At 48.8% G+C, this 23,014-nt stretch overlaps 1 protein-coding gene across 1 annotated transcript in view; it reads right to left on the reverse strand.

The window, feature by feature from the left end:
* Window positions 1-2,110: 2,110 nt before the first annotated feature.
* The window catches only part of FBXW4 (F-box and WD repeat domain containing 4), a 59,333-nt gene continuing 38,429 nt past the window's right edge, over window positions 2,111-23,014 (reverse strand). The window contains exons 6-9 of the mRNA XM_048060463.2: window positions 16,002-16,067; window positions 3,413-3,553; window positions 3,094-3,235; window positions 2,111-2,875 (exon numbers count right to left, since the gene is read on the reverse strand). Of these exons, the coding sequence (XP_047916420.2) occupies window positions 2,759-2,875; window positions 3,094-3,235; window positions 3,413-3,553; window positions 16,002-16,067 (466 nt within the window). The 3' untranslated portion in view covers window positions 2,111-2,758. The remainder of the gene's footprint in view (window positions 2,876-3,093; window positions 3,236-3,412; window positions 3,554-16,001; window positions 16,068-23,014) is intronic.

Genomic DNA, 23,014 nt, shown 5'->3' on the forward strand with positions numbered 1-23,014 from the left:
CCTGCACCAGCCATCCCTGTACTTAGACTTATGCATGTCCTTTCATCCCCAGCTCGCAGAATCACAGAATGGTTCAGGTTGGAAGGGAGCTTAAAGATCATCTAATTCCAACCTCCCTGCCATGGGCAGGGACACCTCCCACCAGACAGGTTGCTCAAAGCCCCATCCAGCCTGGCCTTGAACACTTCCAGGGATGGGGCATCCACAAAATCTTCATATGTGGACAGCTCAAAACAAATCTGACTTTTAAGTGAGCCAGTTGTGAGCTCTCGAGACAGCTCCTCTGACAAGCATTGGTTACAAACCACAAAAGCTTCTTAGAGCCCAGGTGGAGCCCAGGTGGCACCCTCAGTTACACCCTTGCTGCTGTGTAACTCCAGGCCCCATCTGCACAGTCTTCCCAAGACAAATGAGACACTGTTGACTGGCAGAGCTCAGAAAAACCAGCACGCCAGCCCCACTTTTGTTTTCCCCATTCCTCGATGTCACCTGAGGTGGGAGGGGCATCCTTCAACCCACCAGTGCTGGCACCACCATGGAACTGCAGCCCCACTCCAGGTTTCAACCAGGAAGAACCTCAAAGCAGCTAGAAGAGCGCAGGACCCACCAACATGGGCTGCAGAAAGGGAATGGCAGGACTGGCAGCAGCACTGTTGTCACAGGAGGACTCTCCTGCAACAGTGACACCATACACGTGCTCAGCTGTCATGCTCATTCCTACTCTGGGCCTTGCCCAAGTCCCGTTGCAATAAATAACCTCTCCTCCCACCCCATATTTACTCTGTTTCCTTCACGGCCTCTCTCTGGGGACTCTGCCAAAGACATTTAATATCTCCATCCCTCACTCCACTCGCGATTTCATTAAAGGACCTGGAACACAGCAGGATCTGAGAAAACACAGACCTTCCCCTGACTCCCAAGTTCTGCCAACTCTCTCTCCGGTCCTCTGTCTTATGCCTAAACACTTACCTAAAGCTCCCCTCACGTGCAGGGCCCAAAGTGCTCCAAGCAATACAACAACAGTATTTAACAGCTCCTGACACAAAGCACCATTTTTTGGCAACAGCTTCGTGCTACCTATAGCCCAGAGGTCCCCCCAGAATTGTTATCTTGGACCAGTAGTCTTTGGGATTTACAGCTTCGCATTGATAGAAGATTACTGCAGCAATGGCATCTTTTTGCAGTAGTAGATCAGTGCTTGGAGCACTTAGATATCAACTCTGCCACTTCGACTCAAGGAGAACACACAGCTACACAGAAGCTGGCATGAACGCCAGCAGAGCTGGATCCCAGACTGTGAGAGGCAGCTGTGCTGGTAAGAGCCTTGTGAGAACGTGATCCTGCAGCAAAGCCAGTTAGTTTGCACCCAGAGCTGCTGTCTGAGGGCTGCCTTCAAGCAGGTGAGGAGCTGGTTGATTCCACTCCCTCCCAGCTCAGACAGGGGCTCCAGCAAACATCCTCTTCCAATTACTGGATCACAAGAGAAGCACAGCCTCCTGACACTGGAAATTGGCAATCAAGTCCTAACAAAGCACTCTGCTGGCTGCTTTGCTCTAAAAGCGCTCCCACCTTGCGATACAAAACCTCTCCTTTACCTAACCAGTATAGCCAGACTCACAGCCAAATAGAGTTTGTGCACCTCCTTTCCCAAGGACGACCAGATTTCAGACGAAGCTGCATTCATCCACAGACATCCACAATCATTCAGGCAGCACACAGCATGCTGAAAGCTATGGTTGCTGCGAGCCCCAGCTCTGGTCAGGCTCAGAAGGCTGTCGCAAAAAGGAGTAGAGCCCACTTTGATGTTCCTGAAGGATCCCAGTAAGCCACATCAAGGCCTTGGCATTTCCACTAGCCCCGTTTGCTGCTCCAGTGTGCAGCCAAGTGAATTGCAGATCTTGCTTTTGTTCCTTGTCACAATAAGTGACATGATATCCAAAATCCCAGCAACCATCTTCAGCACAGCACTGTCACAGGGTCTAGCCAGAGAGATTTGCTAGACCCGCAGACTGTCTGAAAACAGGCCCAGCCTCCTCTGCCAAGCCAGGCCTCTGAGATCAGTGGGTAACATCACAGCCCCTTTGGAAGGTGAAACAAAACATAGAGTCTCTTCTGTTTCCCTTCAGAGTTTTATTTATCAAAATGCAACTGTTTCAGCCCTGCCAAGTGCACAGTCTGACCTGATGGCCAGCTTGGGGAGGCATACACTGAAAGCAGGGCTGGCTCTGACTTTTAGCTCAATTCCTTCTCTTGGCTGCAAAGGACAACACAAGCAGCTGTCAGGAGAGTAAGTGCAGGTGAAAAGGAGGTCCTGCTCCAGGCACCTTTCCCTTCCGCCAATTCAGTGCACCCCACACACAGCCTGGACTTGCTTCACATGGCTCAGAGATTGGCTGATCTCAACCTGACCAGTACACAAGCTGACAGGGCATCCTGGCTCAACCTGCCCCTCAAATGTATTCGCAGGAGAGAGAAAAAAAGAAAAAAAAGAAAAAGAACAAAAAAGAACAGATAATATTATAAGCCCTGACTGGCACAAAATAAAAATGGTGAAGGACAGTCAGCCTTTATTTCCACTAACGGGCAGGAGAGGCTGAGAATGTCTGGCCCTTTGTGCACCCCTCAACATAGCTTTCTGGCAGGCAAAACATCTCTTCAGAAGCCTTGGGGGCCACTCTCACCTTTCCTGCCCTGCTTTTCCCTGAGCCAAGTGTCAACTCTGCTGAGTTGGGGCAACCAGACGCAGCTGCGGTGCCCTTCACGGGGCCGTGAAGTCAAGGACGTGCAAGGCTGATGCCAGGGCAGCGTACAGATGGGTGGTACTGAAACGGAGGCAGTACACTGGGCTGCTGGTGGGTGAAGACAGGTGAAAGCTCTGCAAGAAAGAAAGGAGAATCAACCTTTCAAAGAAGAGGTCGACCCAGAGATCCCCACAGGCTTTACAGGCTGCAGCAGATCAGGCTTAAAGGTTAGGTTCCCTGTGGTAGACTCGTCCCAAAGCCTCTGTCTCTTCTCCCGAAGAGACACGGGCACCTGGCTGCCAGAGAACAACCTAGAAGCCCTGCTGCTTCCCGGCCTCTGTCCAGCCCTCACCTGCAGGCACCGAGTCTGCCGCTTATCCCAGAGGCGCACCACGCCGTAGTAGGAAGAGCCGCTGGCAATCATGTGGTTCCCATCGCTCCTTATGCAGTACAGGGCGCTGTCATGGGGCTCTTCCCACTCCTGGACGCACTTCCTGCAAGGGTAACACAAACCAGAGAGGGGCTGAGCCTCCTCCACCCAGTGCCTGGACGGGAGCTGAGGCCCAACCTGCCTGAAGGAGCTGACCAAGCTGCAGGTGAGTCCCCAGACACCGCACAGGAACAGCCTGGGAACCTCACTGGGGCTGCAGATGCCAGCAGGGTAGGCTCACCTGGTGCTGGTCCGTATGTCCCAGTAGCGGATGTAGGTGTCATACCCACACGAAAGGAGAAGGGAGGGCGTTTCATAGAAGACATCAAGGACTCCAGCTCCACGGTGAAAGTCAGTCCCTAAACAAGTCAAAAGCTGACCGCTGCAATGAAACACAACAGAAGAGTCATTTAGAGCAGAGAGCCCTTCCAGTCCCTCAGGCCGGAGCAGAGATGTTGTCACAGAAGCCTCCTAGATCTCATTTCTGTGATTTAACAGAATGCAAGAGGCTGCACAGCCTTGCTCTCCCTCCCCCAGCTTCTGCTACTGGTTGGGCTACTGTAAAGGATAGCGACTAGCAGGAGTCACAGCTGTAAGGCAAGAACAGGAACAGGCACAGCTGACCCCTGGCTGAAGGGGATCATCTTCCTTGGGAAAAGTAACCAGTATGCTCAGTGATGAGGCTCCATTTCCCTAGGAAGCAATTCTCAACTTAGTCAAACTCCAGGTAATCTACAACAGCCATTTACCTGGTCAACCCCATCCCATCCTCTGTCCACCGGAGTATTTCCCAGTGTTTTTGACGCATGGCTCAGATCCACAGGCACATCAGACTTCCCTGCCTTAGGCAGCTGTGGCTGCTCTTCCCACCCCCTTCAGTCACTCTGCATGCTGCAAACCCCTTATCTGGGGCTGAACATCTCTGGAGATGACTTCCCAGAGGCTCATCTCCCCACTGCCCTTTTACATTCCTTGCTTGCTGCAAAAGAGCAAAAGCAAGATCTCCATGAAGCTCAAAGCCAGATGTTTTGTGGCCGTATCACTCAGCTGCTTCTTCCTGTGCAGAACCAGCAGCTGGATGGTGCTGGTGAGGGACCACTCCAAAAGGGCCCTCCCTGTCAGGCTGGGAGAAGAAGTTTGGGTCCCCTTCCTTGGCCTTATGAATTTGCACCTTGCCACACACAGCCTGTCCCCTGTAACACTCCAACTGCCCCAGCAGACAATCTGCCCAGCTGCTTGAGATGGCCACCTCTTGCAAACCCTCCTTTTCTTCCTCCTCCTCACAACCTTTAAATCAAAACCGCTGGGCACAATGAACCTCGAAGCACCTGCTTTTGAAACCCTGCCGCACGGCCACCCTCTCCAACAGGCTCTTGGTTCTCAGGACAATGAAGCAGTCCTGAAAGCCGACAGCACGGACCCCGTGGTGGGGTCACTCCCAGCATCTCCCCCCATTATTTTGTTACTTTCTGCTCCTTGATCCAGCATCACACAGTTCTGAGGCACATCGCCAAATGCCTTAATTCTGTCTGTAATCTGGGCTAAAGCCCTCGTCGGGGGATAAAGACCACACAAAAGGAGAAATAGAGTCCCAGGAGATGTTAAAACAAGTAAACACCTTTGTGTCAGGAGAGAGAAATCGCTGATAAAGCAGATTAGCGCCTCGAGCCCTGGTGTCCCCAGATCAGAAGGCGAGCCCTGGCCGATCTTTGCAGCCAGCACGCTTCTATGATCACAGAGCTGGCGGCATGCTGGGGCCAGCCTGTTTCCCCACAGTCACTCTCCAAAGAGCAGATTATGTAGAATAACAATTTCTTTGTGGCTGTGTAATTCCCTCCGTGACCGTGGCTGTGGGCAGCTACATTGGCCCTTGATGCCAGGGCCCTAGCAACCATTTAGAGAGGCCAACCAGCCCTAGCAATGGCCCCCCCGTGCAAACCTCTCGGACAAGCTTTAACATCAAGTGCATGAATTAATCCCCCCCAACACGAATCCAGGGGTGCTGGCTTATTGGACTTTGTCTTTCTCCAGGCAAGGGATCGGGGGGATTCCAGGCTTCAGCCCTTTGCAACCTTCTCACAACGCGTTAACCCTTGGAGGGTTACTCGCAGCCCAACCTAGCTGCACCTGTACGTACGTCGGGAGCTTGAAGCGTCTGCGGTCCGAGCACTGGGAGTGAGAGCTGTGGGCTTTGGCTGAGGGCGAGAGGTCCTCAAGCATCACCACAGCGTGACAGGGCTGTGCACCTCTGAGCTCTGGCACTGCCCTGCTCCTCCAAACGCACCGACCCACTCCATCTGCTGCAACGCCAGCAGAACAGACAGACAGGCAGACACACAGCCCTTCTCAAGACCTCCACACGACCTTCTTGATCCTGTGAGTTGGATGCGTGGCCAAGAGTCCAAAGACACACAACGGAGGTATGAGGCAGAGTCAGCTGCTCTCCCAAACAAGAGTCCGTGGCCTACCTGAAGAAACCAGGAGGATGGGCAGCGTGAGGGCCACGCAGCCCAGCAGCACGGCTGGTGAACAACCCCTGCTATCTGGCTGAAGCCTCGTTGTGTTATTTCCACTCCATCGTTTTCCCTGCTAACATAACTTCAATATGCAAAGGACTAAGTGTGCTCAGAGGGAGGGGCACCGTGCTAAGGAAAGGTAGCAGGATGCTGAAGCACACCCAGGGATATTTAACCTGCTGGGGCCAGCTCTCTTCCTCTCAGGCACCTGAAATGGGTCTCCTCACAATCTCCCACTTCTGGCAAGCTCCCATGACATCCAAAGCAAGCCTGGCCACACAGAAGCTTGTCTTCCACCTCCCAGACCAGGCTTCAGGTTGCAGTGCTGCAAGATGGCAGCAACTTTTATTGGCAGGTTGGAGGCCTCCAAGTGAAAAATTTCAGCATCAAAGAACCCCAGAGACAAGAGAAACCAGAGAGCCTGAATTCCTGCTTTCAGAAATTTCTGTGCAGCGCTGACCACCACCCAGGCGCCTTGCTCCCCGTGTTTCACACCTCATCACAGTGATACCCAAGCATCCCAGCAATCAGCCACAACTGTTTTCCTCCCTCCGCTTCTCTTTCCAGACTAGGTAACAGAAAAGAAAGAAAAAAAAAAGAAAACACACCAAGATTAACTTGTCTTAGTGGGCAGAAAAGGAGCACAGATACTTGCAAGCCACTGCAGCAAGGCAAACCTCGTTTTGCTGGTTTGTTAATCAGTTCGATTCTCCTGCCCCAAGAACAGGTCAGCCAAGACAGCTTTCAGCTGGGAGGCCCAGCACCTGCGTACAGCAGCGGTCCTTCAGCAGTTTACAGGAACAACACATTAGTTGCTACAGCAAAGAACTTATAACCTGACACCAGGGGAAAATCACACTGTGCTGCACACTGGGCACGTACACCAGAAGACCTAAGAGCTTTGGCATGGGTGCACTTAAATTGATAAAGATACTGAACGTGATTAATATTTCCCTCATTTTTCAGCAGATTAAGGCGTCTCTGGCCCAGCAGTCCCAGGAAACAGGCCACCATGCTGAGCTAGCTCCACATCCTCCTAGCACATGCAGCCATGCTGAGTCTATGGAAGGAAATGCTCTGCAATCACAAGCCTACCAGCGTAGGGGTCACAAGTTAGTATCCATAAATTCTCCATTATCGCATCTGCTCCTTGCCCTCAAAGCCCAGTCCACAACAGCTTCTACTTCCTAAGAAGCAAAACCCACAGTTAATCCTTGAAAAGCCAAAAAGGATCAAGATAACTCATCAAGGAACCAAAAAAAAAAACAACAGTAGATTCACTGGCACATCACTGATAGTTCTCTGACAACTTACACGAGCAGAAGACAACTGCTCAAAGAGGCATAGAAAAGATCACCAAATGTCATGAAGTTGAAGCCACCTACAGCCTCCCAGGCCACAACGATCATTTGTGTGACTGTAAAACCCCAGGATTTCCCCGAGACCCCGCTGATAGCTGGAACCCTGAAGTCTGTACCTCCATCCCTGCACCCTGCCCAATTGCTGCAGGTCTTGGCCAGCTCTCTCTGATGGACACGAACTACGATCCAAAAGCTGGGTTGAAGCAATAAACGCTTTTCTCCCCACCCTCAATTTTTGGCGACCCTGATTCACTAGCACTGATATTGACAAATGTGCAGCAAACAAATTTAGCATTAAGTGCCTTCTAGGAAACTGCTGAATTCAGAACATCTGCTGAAAACAGAGACGCCTGAATTTGAGGACATACTCATTTTCTCTGGAAACCTCATCTGTGAGCTGTGATCATCCATCAAAGAAGAGAAGCTGTTGTGCATAAGCAGGCAACGATTCAGAAACAAAGCAATGCTCTACACTCATATTTTAGCCCCAGTAACTACTTCCAACAAGCCAGCTGGGAAATATTTACTGGGGAAAAAAATACCAAGAAATATTTACTGAAAAGAGCACTGTTCAGTTCAAAACAGTGGGATATTTGAACTGAGCACCAAATAGAGAAAGGAAACACAACCCATTTAAAGACAATTATCTGGAGGTGCAGCATTTGTGCAACTCCTGTCATCCAACTTGGAGAGAGCACCAAAACCAAAGGGAAGAGCTCAGCTGTTGTCTCTTCCAGGTGCTTTACAGCTGGGGCTGAGGCACCCAGGGGATGCAGCAGCTTATGCTAAGGGAAGGACTTGGTCAAACAACATTTATAATGCACATAGGGAGAAGGAAAAGAAGCTTTTGCTCCTTGGCAAAGCGATTCTTCACATAGTTATCCTAACCCAAGGTTACTCCCGTGCTTAGCCAAGGTTACTAAATCCTGCAGGGAGGTGTGGATTGGGGAATTTTGGGGGCGCAGCTCCATGTGAAATGGTTCTGAGACGCCATTATAAGTGATTTTCTGGAGAAATGCCTCTCTCAAGCTTCCCCAGTGCAGCTGAAGGGCCTTGAGGCAGTAGGGGGGAATGACACCAACGACGGTATGAGATTGTGTCAGGGGGAAGAGACAGAAGAGGGAGTTTTGCCTTCTTTTCTTCTGCTTTCTCTGAATTGGCCCACACACGCTTTAAATGGTCCAATAAAAAGATACAATTTCTTTACCTTTCCAGCTCTGAGACCCTGTGAGTTTTTGTTGTTCGGGTTCCCGTAAGGTTAAGTTCAGAGGATAAACTGACACGCTGGGCTATGGGAAAAAGGCAGTTTCTTCAAATAAAGCCACAACGGTGCAAAAGAGACCCTGCTGGGGCTTTTATTTGGGAAAACAAACAGAAATGGCACCAAGCCCTTCTGCTTTACGAACCAATTTAACTATAAAACCAATGTTCTCCCTCTCGGGGGTGAGGAGGGGAGAGAGACAGGACATGACAATAGTCCAAAACCTTGGAGAGAAAAAAAATAAAAAGATAGGACAAAAAAGGTTGTCTGTCCCCTTTTCTTTCTTGTCCATGGCTCCTTTTCTTAGCACACGTGTGTTCTTGTAAAAACGATTAGATTGCAATTTGTATAACATGGTGACCCCCAAATTCAGACATTTAACCCCTTTTCTCTGCAAAGAATGTCAAGAATGTCTTCTCTGTCTTTCTTTCCAACAGGAGGAGTAGGGGGGAATTCTCTCAAACTGTGATTTCTTGGGGGAAGAGAAAAAGAAGGAGGCAAGGAAAAGAAGCAGGGAGTTCTCAAAGCCTCTCGCCTTTCGCCCCACTTGTGTGGGAACAGGCGGCTGTATTGCTCCCTTTCTGGACAGAGCTCTGCAGGTCTCCTTTAGTGGGGAGACAAAAAAATGGAGAGTCCAAATCAAAACAAAGCCATCTGTTTAAATGAGCTACCGCTAGCCAGTGGCAGAGGGGGTTCCTCATTCACTCCTTCCCATTCTTCTCTCTTGCCTCTGTTGATTCTCTCTCAACCCAGGGAAAAATAAAGATTGCTTTTGCTTTGCCTCAGAGGGATGAAACTGATTGATGCGTTTGGAGTGTCCAGCCCCCACCCACGCTCTCCAATTGTTTGGGGCCTTGTAAAGTTGTCATAAATACGCCTGAACAGGAGTGCAAAGGCCACAGCATGCCCTGGACATGCACACATCCAAAGGGCAGGAGCTGGCCTCATGCTCAACCACAGCGTGAGAGGGCCAAGACCGCAATGGGTACAAAAAGATCAAGGATAAACACCTGTACGTTCTTCCTCTTATGATGGTCTTACTTTTAGGGTAAGATGCACCAGAGCCCTTTTAACAAAAGGAAGGCAGACGTCCAGCTTATGTAATGGAGGGTCAAGAAAGATGATGTTTAAAAATAAATGAATAAATCAGTAAAGAACCACAAGGCCCCAAACTGTTTTGAGAAGGCATGCATACCACGAGAAATAAGTTGCACAGTAAGACCGAAGCTATCCATTATAAACAAAAGAGATGGAGCTCTGAACACTACAAAACTGCTAAGGGGAGCAGTCATCCAGGAGAGAGCCACTTAAGAGGCTCCCTGCAGCAGCCAGCCTCCTCCAGCACTGGCTCAAGTAGTTGGCTGGAGACCCGGCGTCCTGCTGCCAACAACGCCCGAGATCTCAGAGCAAGGGAATCAAATCCTACGGTTCTGAGCTGCAGAACTGGGGCAGGAATCTCCTTCCAGCCTTGTCAAGGGATTAATTCATGCCTGAAGGCAGGAGACCTGTTTACCTCTAGTCTTGCTCCTCAAGTCATAAGTGGGACCGGCAGCTCAGTGAAGAAGGATCTGCTTTTACTTTGCCTAGATCAACATCTAGACTCTTCATCTGGCCTACCTTACTGCAGAGGGAGCGGATCCCAAGAACCAAATTAGAAATCTAAAGACAGTCATTGTGTCAAACTGATTTAATATGAACAGACCACAAAAGGGTTTGCCTGAAGACTAATTCTGACTAATAACTGAAGACTTCAGTCTGTCACCTCACCAACCTTTTTCCCTTGAATTTTAGGGAGAAGGCACAGCTTTTATGTTCTCAATTAAACAAAGGACATATAAATAGGAAAACTCAAAACCGATGCTTCAAAAAGAGTAAACAAAGCTGTCTGTGGAGGGGATGGGGAAACAGCATAGGAAAAGAGAACAAGCAGCCATCTGAGGAAGGGCAGTTACCTGTGGATCATCCCACTGCAGTGAGTGGAGGCAGTAGAGGGCTCACATTTGTTTTCACTTATCTGAGGCAAAAACAGCCCAGAAAGCTGTTTAGCTCACTGTTGGACAAGTCTTGAATCAGTTATTGTGATTTAAAGACTCTGTTCAGTCAGAACAGAAATTCTGAGAAAGAAATCCAAGCCTAAAAGGAGTGTGTTGCCTTTTTCCCCACAAAACCTACTGAGATTTCTTGGCAAGAAAGATTATTCATGTGACAAATCCATAGAAAAACAAGGCAGGAGAGGGGATTCTGCGTCTAGAGCATGGTATTATGAGTCCTCTGCCCCCCAAATCCTGTGAAACTCTTAGTGCTAGGATAATATTTTCTATCACTCATCTCTCCTGTTCCCACTCAGATAACCATCCACTACTCTGTGACTTGATAAATCCAGTTTAAATGCCTGGATGAAGCAGACTCCCCGCCCTTCTTGGAGATGGTTACCTTTCCTTTCAATTTAGGAACTTCAGTTCTGAATCTGTTTGCTTCCCTTCACCCAAACATGCCTCTGTCATTAAATTAAAGGGTCTCAAACTTGTTGAAACCTCAGAGTTCAAAGTGGTGGACAGAATCTTCTGTAGAACTTGCTTTAGAGCACAGCACTAAGAAATCTACTTGTGCATCTTAGGCAGTATCTATATAAAAAGCTTCCGTCAAAATATTTAGCAAGCTTTATAACCAAGAGCTACACCTGCAGATTCTCATTTCATTATCTACTTCCACACGCAGAAAATCTGAGTATGGCAAGACACAAAACCAAGAAGGACTGGACTTAATCAGGAAAGGATCAGCAGTGATCATCATCTACCATTAGCCCCCACATGGCTTACGAACCTCGTCCAGCAGTCAGGAAAAGAAGTCATCCCTTAAAACTACTAAGTACACAGTCAAGCCTGGACCAAAATCTGCTTTGGGTCCATGGCTGCAGAGCTTAGCACTGATGGTGCACAGGACACAACCAAGGCACTCGATGCTACATAGCACGCAGCTGTCAGATTACACTTACTGCTTAAGAATGGCACAGGGAGCAAGCAGAAACTTTAAAGCTCTCCCTCCTTGTTGACAACTGCGCTCAAGCTCCTTCATTCAATAGGTTTAAAGAGCCACCAAAGTGGATGCAGATGAACGTAGCAATTTGAGAGACAGCAACTAATTCTTGCCCACCCTACTTCACAGACAGACAGACACAACCTAGCGAGGGTCCCATGGAAACACATACCAGAGATCAAGCAGCAGCAAGTTAACAACCTTCAGCCAGCTGCTTACGCTGGCAGTGCTTATGCCGTCTCTCAGAAAGACCCCGATGCAATAGCACTAGAGGCAAATATGGATTACTAACCTGCTCAGCAGCTGCCCGGCTGCCCTGAATGACACCTCCCCACCCCTCTGCTGAGGGCACCAGCCACACACCTGAATCTCCCTTCTCTTCCACTCCCAAGCCACTTTCATGAATCCTCTGCCTCCCACCTCCCCAAAACCTGCAGACATCAAAGGCACCTGCCTTGAACACCTGAAGAGCAGGGGGGGGTCTGGCGGTCAAGAAATGCAACTCTGTATCTTCCCCTTCCACGCACTCTTATTTTTTTCCCCCCCCATCCCTTTGAAAAAGGTGGCAGAGATAAATGGAGAACAAAGAAACAAGAAAAAGCCCCAGCTTTGGCCCACACCCTGCCTATTACTTAAGGGGGAAGGAACTCTTCCGAAAGAGGAGGAAAAAAATGTGCTCAGACACAATGGCTCAAAAGGCCAGGCAGCAAACCGGGCCACTTTGTACTGCTAACAAGGGAAACCTAATTACAGGAAGAGGGCAAAGAGGGACAGATAAAAGGGATACAAAATTTCAACATCTGTTGCCATAAAGGGATAAGAAGTGGGGAAACGCAAAGTGTCAGTTTGGTGTCAGTGACGGCGTAAAGCCACTTTCAAAGGGCTCGGGAGAGGGAGAAAAACTGGACGAGAAATTAGAGGGTTCTTAAAAAAAAAAACACACTGCCAAAAATGCTTTCAAAAGGGGGGAGGAGATGGACAAAGAGTGGATATTTAAAAGGTAGAGGATCTGGGGTGGCTTGGAGGGCACAACTAAGTTTGGCTCAGTTTACACAAGGGCTCTTGTGCCCTGCGCCTGTCCCGTTGTGTCACAGGGAAGGACAATGTAGGACTTGTGCACTCCAAGTGTTTACAGCTCGAGGGCTACCATAGCAGATCACCAGTCCACTTCAAACATCAGGCTTGGCAGAACAGCTCCAAGAGCCGCTTCAGTGCGAGATCCAGAGTATCCTACCTTGAGGAGAAGCATCTCTGACAGGGGTGTTTGGCTCCTAAAGACATTCAGAGCACCACGGTAGGCTGGGGAGCCTCTGCAGGCAAGGGACAAATGCTGGCTTTGGAGCTGTTTCCAGAGGTGTCACTCTCCTCTCCCAGGCAGTTAGGAGACAGGTCAGACTCCCAAATGAGACATGAGGTGGAAGAGAATGAGGAACAGGATCTGAAGAAAGTTTCCTTCTCTCTTGCTTGCCATTAATGGACTGTCTTGCTAAGACACATGCTAACACTCCCAGACAAGACAGGAAGGTCCAAGCAGAGAAAGACAGGTGCAGAAGGAATAGAGGAACATGACCAGCAAGAGGGGCAGCTGCCATCATATCCCTTACTCCTACAGAGAGCCAAGGGATCTTGCAAGAGGCCAAGGAGTCAGCACGACCTGAGACTTGATGCAAGGACACAGGTGGCCCATACTGCTGATCTTTCTCCTTTCCTGTGCAGACCTCTAATCATCTAAGTTACTCACAGCCCCCTCAAAAACACACACCTTGATCCTGAGTAGCAGTAAGCACACAGCATCTTCCCCCACATCTAAAGGCAATCAGATGGCACAATGTAGCATCTGTGGGATATATCCTCCAGAGGTGCAGCTAGTCAGCTTCAAAAGAAAAAGAAGAAAAAAAAGTTCTCCTTCATTACAGGAGAAAGGGCCAGGTGTAGCAGCAGCTGGAATTTCAGCCATCAGAGACGGTGTCTTGGCATTACGCAGTCATTCCCCTGCTTTCGACTCCCTTTGACAATTGCTTGTTGCTGCCTGTTCCAGCTTTGATCCAACACCATCATGAGCAGAGTCAGAAATGAAAGACAGTTGTGGGGGTGGGATGCAGCAAGAGGCATTTCCTTTCCCCACTAAAAATCTCCTTGCCTCCCAACCCAACCAGCCTTTCTCAAAGCCCACGACATGTTTCCAGGTGAAGACATTATCCCTTTCCTCTCAGAGGGATGAGAATGGCTGCCCCAGGGTCAGGGAACAGCGAAGGTCATAAATACGAAAACACACCATGACCAACAGCTACAAGCACTAGCCAAGGACTTATCTGGCCTGGAACTAAGAAGATCAGTACACAAAAGGTTATTTAAGCTTTAAATCCTTTTGTAGCATGTTCCAGCTCTCAGCTGCTGGGGGAAAAGACCACCTACCCAAGGGAAGAGAATGCCACAGAAACTGCTGCAGTGTTACACACCCCTCCATGTACCAGCTAACTAAACTAACTCTGGGGTCTTAGCACCAAATACCAAAGCGGTGCTAAGGATCCTATAGTTTTATGGAATGTCTTAAGCATCACTCTCCTCTGCATCATTCTTTTGACAGAAGTTGCCTGGATTCTGCTCTTAGGGATACATTCTTGCCACGTTCAGTCTCTGTGGGTCAGATGTTGGCTCTTCATGACCACAAGGAACGGGCAAGCACCTCACTGGGAGGGCCTGGATAGAGCCTGGATGCATCTGCATGATGTTATCAAGACACATGAGGCATAGGAAGAGTTTTTCAGTCCTGTATAGCTCTAAGATTTTGAGTTTCTATGTCATGCTCCCAATTCCAGAGTCTCAGCACGGAGACAATATGCACAAGCCCCAAAGGAAGAAATCAGCATTTCCCTCCAAGATTGCTTCTAGCGACCACCTAAGGCTTTGGAAAAGTGTCTAAAGCTTTGCTGGGAAGAAGAACCATTTATGGAGAAGCCAAGACCTGCAAGGACAGCTCCGTACTCCTTCACTATGAACGATCACATCAGGCTTCACATGCTAGCTTCCCGGCAGTACTCCTTCCCCAGCCTCCTGCCCTGCACGTGCTGACAAGACTCCCGGCTCGTGCACAGGTCCCCAGAGAGGAAAAGCCCCAGTGGCATGGTGCATTCCAGCTGTGACAGGTGAAGAGGGAAGAATAAGTTTGACACTCCAGCCATCGCAACAGAGGCCCAGTAGCCTAGATTGCCTTGGCTTTTTTATTTGGCTGTCACTCAGGCTTTGACATTATTGAAAGATCAAACTCCGTTGTGCCTGTTCATTACCTTAATCCTATTTTCTACACAGCTTTATTATCTCTTCAGGCTTCCTTGGGAGAGGCTGTGGGGCAGGGGGAGAGGGTTGCCTGTCTCCTCAGTTGTCAGATGCCTCTATTGAAGAATCGCCAGGGACGTGATGGGCAGGGGTATCACAGCACAGCCTGTATCCATCTGGGGTACTCCAGGCACCACTGGACTAGGTCACCAGAAACATTCGTCAAAGCTGAATGCACCGGGGCTGTCTTTCCCACTCTAGTTTGTCCTTTGCAGGATGCACCTTTTGCCAACCCTTTACTTTTATTACTTCAGAGAGAAAGAAACAAACTGCTTTATATTTCTAGTTGATGTAGTAGACTCAGGCAACCTAAACTATGTAAACTATAGATTAGAAGACAACTGGCCCCAGACCAGCCCTGCATCCCCACCAATCTTCCTGTACCTCCTTTCCCCAAATACAGCCCTGCTGACACCTCTTGGGCCCCTTCTGTCATTGTCCCCCACACCCCTCCCCTCCCAGACCTCACCAGCTCTCCTTAATCCTGACAGCACTCCCTTGATAATCTATCTGTGCTGTGCCACTCCTACCCAGAGCATACCAGTCCTGGAAAGTTGAGCTGCCGTTCAATAATCCTGCCAAATATTTGCTATCTGTCCATCATTACACAAAGACCCGCAGGCTAAGAGTTTCAAATTTGTCAGCAGTTGAGTTTCGCATCAGGATTTGAGCCCGACATTTCCCCGGTTGTTAAGGTCAGCACCTTTACCAAACAGGAACTTCTCAGTGGCCCCAAAGCAGAGGCCACAACAATTAACCTCCAATGCTTATTAAGACAGGGAGAAGACAACATGCCTAAGTCATTTCAGCAGATAACCTGTTGCCACCCCTCACCTCCCTGAGCTACCAGAAACACCAGCCAGGAAAAGATGACTGTAGTTACTGCATTCCCATCTGACTTCTCAGCACCATGGACAAGTTTGCAAATGGAAGGATGCAGGTCACGTTCCTCTCCCCTCTAACTCAGCTTAAAGCATCAGCTGAGACAGATGCAAAGGAAGTTGTAATGGGTGTGTTCTGACTGTACATGGGTAGTGAGAAGAAACCAGATACAACAGAAGCATCTTCATCGGGTATCGAGGATGGCTGTGCCATAAACTGGGAGAGAAAAGTGGAGCTGCTCCCTGCTGAACTACAACCAGCCCACCACACACCTTTCCACGTGAGCTTGGTTTTCATTCCCCTAACATCTCATGCTTAAACGTCTCTTGCCTTTACAGCTGAAAAGAACGATCCTATGGCATCTCCAACACTGCATTTCTCATTGATACTTACCTCTCCCTAGCCAAGTCCCTCCCCGTAACCTGGAAGCTCACTCACCTCTCAAAGTCCCAGATTCTCAGAGGCGAGGTGTGTCCACAGCAGGCTGTCCCCGTCACAAATGAGCTGTTCAAAAACAAAACAAACAAAAACACTTACTAATCTTCCTGTTCTGAGGAAAGAGTGTGAGCAAGACAAAGAAACATGGGCTACAAGGCAAGCTTTGAATTCTGGTTCAAGACTATTTCAGTACGTTCCACCACATTTCACAAGGGCAGGCAGCAGCAGAGGGAGAGGTGCTCCAGAGCACTCTCGGTAGCTGGACTGAGCTTCCCAGATGCAGCAGGTCACAGCTGCCGAGAACTGGCATGACATAAAGATGTATTTGCATGCGTGGATGGAAAGCCTAAAAGAGGAACAGCTGTAAATTGCAGTGATGTTTTCTAAATTTCACTGTACACAGGACATTTCATATACTGTCAGTGCTGTCAGCTGCAGAAACACCCCATGGAAAATTCCCCATTACTTTTCAATTCATGTCATGTCACATACAACTTCCCGGCACAGTCATGAATTGGCTGCAGCATCACTGGTCCAACGAATCACAGAACGGAGGTCTCCCATCCAACCTGCTCAAAGTAAGGCCAATTTCAAAGCCGGATCAGGATGCATTCTCTTTGCCCAAGCACTCTCTACCAGAGGCAGCAATATTTGTCTCAGTTCACACTTTCCAGCAGGGCCTGTTCCAAAGAACTCTTGGTGATGCCGCATCCCTTCTGCGCATGCTGGCTCCAGAGGTTGCCTGACAGTCACTGGCCTCAAACTAGTTTTTAAGAGAGGAACAAATCCTTAAACTCAAGCAGCAAGAAAATGAGTGCCACAGTTCTCCACGTTATAACGCTTGTTTTGTGCCAGCTTCCTATCCTCAGTGCAAACGAGAAACCAGCTCATACAAAGATTTCTAAGTAAACTATAAACGACCTCTCACAAAGCCACATTTATTGCAGCTACTGAGAATAAAATACCAAAACTATGTTTAAGTCGTTGCAACAGGGATAGCACAGATGCAGGAAATGGGGCCTGCTTTAAATAAAAGCTGGCTCTATGCTTTGCCTAAACGTCTTCTGCAGCATGACAGAGGGGATGGCAGCTCAAAGAGGAAACCAAAATACAGAAATGTATCATGTCTGTAAAAATAGCGGTTTTTAAACATTTTGTTGATCCCCTACAGCGTTCTTCCTTTTGAAGTCAGACGGTTTCTCCAAGCCTCTAATGTAGTGGGAATGGATTTGTGTACTGTACTTCAGTGAGATGCACTCCTGGCGTTAGGAGGCATCCAGCAGCAAGGCAGTGAACACGCACTCAACTTGATCAAAGCCAGAGAAGTCATGTGGAAGCCAGGCCAGAACTCAGGACTCTTTTTACTCCCAGCTCCACGTTTTAGCTGAGCAATTGGTTTCTCCAAATCATAAGGCTGAAGGCAGCTATCACCAAACCATCTCAAAGAGCTACAGGAACCGAGAACTACAGCTACCAAGGCTGCTTTTTTGCTGGTTACAGCCCTCCTCCCTACGCTCACGTACCTGGGGGTGTCCACACAAGTACAGTGACCCTTAGCTGCCCTTTAGGGACAGGCATGGCCTGCAGCACCAGAGCTCTTTCAAAATCTCTCCAACCACAGCTGTTTTACATGCAAAATCCCAGGTTTATTGGCAGCGTACACACACTTGGACCAACGCACCTGTAGCATGGGGCTCTCTGCACGCACATTACTCCATGGAAGTCCCTGACCAAAGTCTGAGAACCAAGGAAAAGTCTCTTTTAAAAGCTCATTCCCTTTGCTGGGCAGCAGCCATAAGGGCCAAATAAGAAAGCCTGAAGCATTTTGCACTTGGAAATAGGGTTTTTGCTCAATACCTGCCTTCCCTCCACCAAGCAAAGAACATTCCCCTATCGCCAACATCTGGCTCAGGTGTAACCAGCAAAAAGGACTCACCCTGACAGCTCACCAGGCAAACCCCATGTCTGGAAAGCAGCACTTTGGTCAGGGAGTCCTTCAGCTACAAAGCTAGGTGTTGGGTTCTGTCCCTCCCTCCCCAAACATAATCCATTAATAACTACTAAAGCCAATTACCGTGGTTAGAAACATAATAGCAGTCAGGGAGTCAGTCAAGCAGGCAATTGGGTGCTTAAGATTTTTCTTTTGGGGGACAAACTGACTTTGTCCCAGCAGAGAACGCCCTCACGTGGGAGACAGGCCCCTTTGTGCAGAAGGTATGCAGCGAGGCTTTGATGGTTGCCACAGGTCTAAATTAGCATGGAGGCACACCAACAGGGAGAGAAAGGTGGGAGGAACAGCAAGGTCTAATCCCTGCTCATGCTGTCAGTCCTGGACTTCAGCTTTCCCTCCTCAGCCCTTATCCCCTACCCCTCCAAAAAAGAAAAAAAAAAAAAAAGGAAAAAAAAACATTAGATGAAGAGATTTCTCTCCAGCACCACATACAGGCCTCAGGGCCACAAACGAGTCTCTTCTGGGTAAAGCTGCCTTCATTCAGTCAACAGGAATTTTCTCTCATACTTCAGCAGGATCAGGTTTGCAAGCCTTATCTTTAAAAGGCTGGAGCCCATTAGCAAGCAAAGATAAGACTTCTCCCAGAAGAGTGGGGCATCTTCACTGCCAGGATTAGAGAGCAGTATTCACAAAACACGCACAAAGAAGTGGTGCCACCGAGAAACTGTCAAAGCCTGGGAGCAAATGGAAGTGGAAGGCTGGATTCCCAGGGCCCCTGAGTCTGGTCTGCAGACAGACAGCTTCAATCCTCAGGCCTCTCAAACTGGGAACCTCAGAGGTGAGGGTTTTGCTCCAAGCAAAAGGGCAACACAAGAAAACTTTGGTAGGTCTGACAACATGCAGATTGGAGCTAAGCACGTAAAGCTTGTCTCCAAAGCCTCTGGAAGTGGAATTGAAACCTTCCACCAGGCTTGCTTCTTTCAGTTTGCCTTTTAACAGGGCTTTTTGTCTTAGAAGCACAGAGCACGCACCAAAAACCTCTGAACTAGAGAAGTGCAATCTCTTCACAGCTGTTCCTGCCAGCTGCCCAAGAGAAATAGCTCAAACTGAGTTGCTAAACAAAACGGTATACAAACTGGACAGCATAACTCTTACTCACTAGCTTAGTAAACGTCATTTATTTTGCCTTCCAGTGCTTTCAGAGTCAGAGATTGAGGAGAGACTAGGCTGGGAAGTGGAAAGCACAAGATAACATATATGTTACCACAGGGATGACCCATGTCTCAAGTACGTGGTACTGCTGTACACAGGCAGTGACCAGATGCATCTATGTACTACACACAAACTGCTGTGCCCAACCTTCAGTCGGGCTTGTAGATGCAGTCTCTTTCCCCACTATGCTCTCCTCTGCCATGTGAAAGCCACCGTGCACCACTTCCATCTCTGTTGTGCCAGAAAGGCTAAGACTTTGCAGAGCATTTAGGCACACATACTCAAAACACTGCCTGTTTTTGTTGTTCAAAGCAAGGCATTTTCCAACTCATCTGATGCTTTGATATTCTTCCCGTTTGAAACTTCCTATTTAGAAATGGCAGGTATTAAAAAAAAAAAAAAAAAGGTAAGAAGAAGAAGAATTAGAAAAGACAGCTACTTCTGCTGAAGACAGGCCATCTCTATGCTAGAGAGGAGATATTTCATGAGATCATCCCCCCACAATAGAAGTTGTGCCAGGGGATGGATGACAGAGAGTGTGTATTTTGGCAGTGCTGTTGTCCCTCTGACTGACTTGTGGCCATTGAAGATCCCATGGCATTTCTGGCAACAGCAGTAGTGCTCTGGCTAAAGTTCAGCTGCAACAATCCTATCTATGCCTGCTCCTAAAATACCAACTACCCAGCTTCAACCCACCTGTAGCACCTCTTTACCCCATGCTGGACAGATGTGGAAGAACCATGGGGAAGGAGGTACCTGCACATTAGTCTTTTCTAAAGGATTCTCTTTGTCATGAAGCTGGGAAATGGCTTCAGCTCCAGTGGTGCAAATCCCGTTGTACACTACATACCTTCCTCAACATCAACCCAGCCTTCAGAGTAAGTGCTGCCTGAGCTGGGCATCCCGCAATGCAATGTCATTGAAGGAACCTGGGTGAAACAGGCCCTTTCCAACCTCTTCTCAACTTCCACCGTGCTCAAGGCTTGCGCCCTTCCCCTGTAGTGCAAAGTCCTATTCTGCTCTTCAGAGATTTTGAACCCAGAATCTGCCTGACACATGCAAGAGCCTATTCCTTCCTCTTTGCGTGCTCTCACCCCCTGGAATCGGACGTCGTTGTTCCATTTTGGAGACTATTCTACATGGAGACTCATCGAACCAGGAAACAAAGAAGTTATTACTTGACAGAGCCCCGCAGCTGGGAATGTAGAAGGCGGGGGGAGAGGTGGGGGAGCACCGAGGGAGACAGGACAGGGGGGCTGGCAGCAGCGTTATGAAAGCGATCGACAGAAAGGATCGCTCAAAGATGGGAAACGTTTTTTTTATGGAGTCTCAAGTGGGATGAGAAAAGGAGGAGAAGAGAAAGCAAGGCCAAAACGGAGAGCGGAGCAGAGGAGAGAAAGCAGTTGGTGCCGACGGTGCCGCGGGTTAAGCACACGGGTCTGTGGGTTTGTGTAGCCTTTGATTCAGCACTGACACGCTTTGGCAAGGGAGGCCACCAGAGCTGTCAAATCCTTCACCAACGTGCCCATCAATTGTATTCAGCTCTTCCCGACCCGCACAGGCATTTTAATTACTGTTGGGTAAACTAATTTGTACAAATGAAGGCAACTCTGCCTAATAGAATATGCAAGCTCTCTGACCTCTGACAGGCGATGACACAAGATACAAAGGAGGCAGAGGAAGGCTTTTTATCAGAGCCTTATTACTCTCTATTACTCCAATTAGTTAAGCTCCAGTGCTCCTAATTGGGGGAAAAAATTGCAATTAAATCAATTTTTGATGGGCTGAAAGTGGGTTACCGAACCGCCCTGCCTGTGAAACACTGATATTATAGCAGCAAAGGTCAAAGTCTTTGTCGGCACCTGTGGGGCCCCCACCTCCCCTCTCTAAGCCCCTCTGTGCCCCCCCCAACACACACACGCAGCTCGCTAGGGCGAATCATTAGAACATGTCATGTCTTATCGCGGCCGCCAGCATCCCGCTAACCTCATCGGTTGACATCATTACAGAAGGTAACTCCTCCAGCATGAATACAGTGCTAAGGTCACACAAACTTGATGGAGCCCCCGCTGAAGAGCCCGGGAGGCTGGGGAGCAGATGCAACAGTAGCAACATTGTGAAGGGGAGAGAAGGGGGTAGGACGCTCGGCACGGGGAGTTTCGGCACCTCCAGCGCGAGGCAGAGCAGATGCACACAAAGGGAGAGGGATGGAGACAGCGAGGGGGAGCAGGTGCTCCTTTGCCCCGAGGCATTTAACTTGCAGAAGAAAAAAAAAAAAAGTGCAGCATCAGTTTTTTCTTCTCCACAAATGTGCAAAAATTCCCACCTGCCTTTTATTTGTGCAATGCTGGACAAAGCCAGGATCGGGTGGGCATGCGAGCCTGGTGTTGCCCCTTCATTCCCCAGAGATACACTATCCCAGACAGATCCCATTAGTCCTACCTTGTTCCTCTTGCAGGATAACCAGAAAACTGAAGCATCGTCAGTATCTCCAGTAAGTCAGGACAGCTGGTTTATATGCTGACAACTCAGTAACCACAAACTGAGCAAAAATCAGCAGGAAAGGCAGTTACACTAAAAGCCTGGCCGCTATTAAGTCAAAATCGTGCCTTTGCAGAACAGGGAGTGTGGGCAGCGGAAGACTATTTAGAAGACAATAGGACTGGAAACACTGAAGAAGCTGATGACACACAGCTATCCAAAACCCGAAATAACAAGTGCAAGTTGCATCCAATTTACTACAGCCCTGCAATATCCCCCTAGCTTTTGGTACCAGACTAAGGTTTTCCATAATTCTCAGTCCTCAAGAGCCTTCCTGACCTTCCCATCCTATGTACCACACTCCTCCCACATCCTGCCATGCAATGCTCCAGCTCCAGACCTTCAATGCAAGGAAGAGAAGACAAGATTCATCAAACTGACTTAAACAATTTCTATCTGCATCGCTGGCTGCTATTCTAGGCTCAAAGGTATCTCCACTGCACTTTGTTAAAGCCTGGTTTCAGGAGTCTGCTTGCAGCAATCTGCTCAGCTCCCTGTACTGCTTATCCAAACTCACTAAAAAGATCTTCTAGGGTGCTCTAAAGGTGAGCTTATATTTAGGCCCAAGTGCTTGCATACTTGTAAAATAGTTCTGTATTTGGACTCAATAACAGGACTGAGTTTACCTGATCAAGCAGAGAACCACTGCAGCATAGCCTCACCTTTGTTCAGCAGTGAATAATGTTGTCAAAGAGAACCAGCAGCTGGAGGCAAATGACCAGGCTCGCTCCACAAACAGACTAGAAAGTGCTGGCATGCCTGCAGTTGCTTCCTTCAGCCTCGTGTGCATGCCGCAGTGCGTCCCAAGGCATCGGCCAGCTCAGGGTTGAACTGTGTCCCTGATATGCATCGTAAATAACACACAGAGAAGCTACAGAAGAGCTCTGCCCAGTCCCCGTGGATGCTCCAGCAGGGTCTCAGCACAGAGAGAAAACAAAATGCGTAAAGAAGACCGCATGAACACCGCAACGTTTACAACCACAGCTGCTCCAACAGGAATTGCCGTGCTCTGGCAAGGAGCACCAGTGACACGGGCACGGAGAGACAGGCTAATAACTCATTCGCATGCTGCTTTGAGCCCCGAGTGGACAAGTAGAAAGTGGTCCCCAGAAAGAAGCCATTTGTATTTTGTACTGAAGGGCACTGTAGTGAAGCCAGGTTGAAACAGAGAAGTCCCACATTTGAGGCAGAATTCCGGCACGTTTGAGAGAAGAAATGCTCACGTCATTGTCTCCCACATCATTTACTGTACGCCTCAGGGTAGAGGAAAGGTCAGCTTCACCTCTCCAACCCTCTCCGTTGGCTTCTA

This window comes from Anser cygnoides, chromosome 7 (genome assembly GCF_040182565.1).
Source record: "Anser cygnoides isolate HZ-2024a breed goose chromosome 7, Taihu_goose_T2T_genome, whole genome shotgun sequence".
NCBI classification, from domain to species: Eukaryota; Metazoa; Chordata; class Aves; order Anseriformes; family Anatidae; genus Anser; species Anser cygnoides.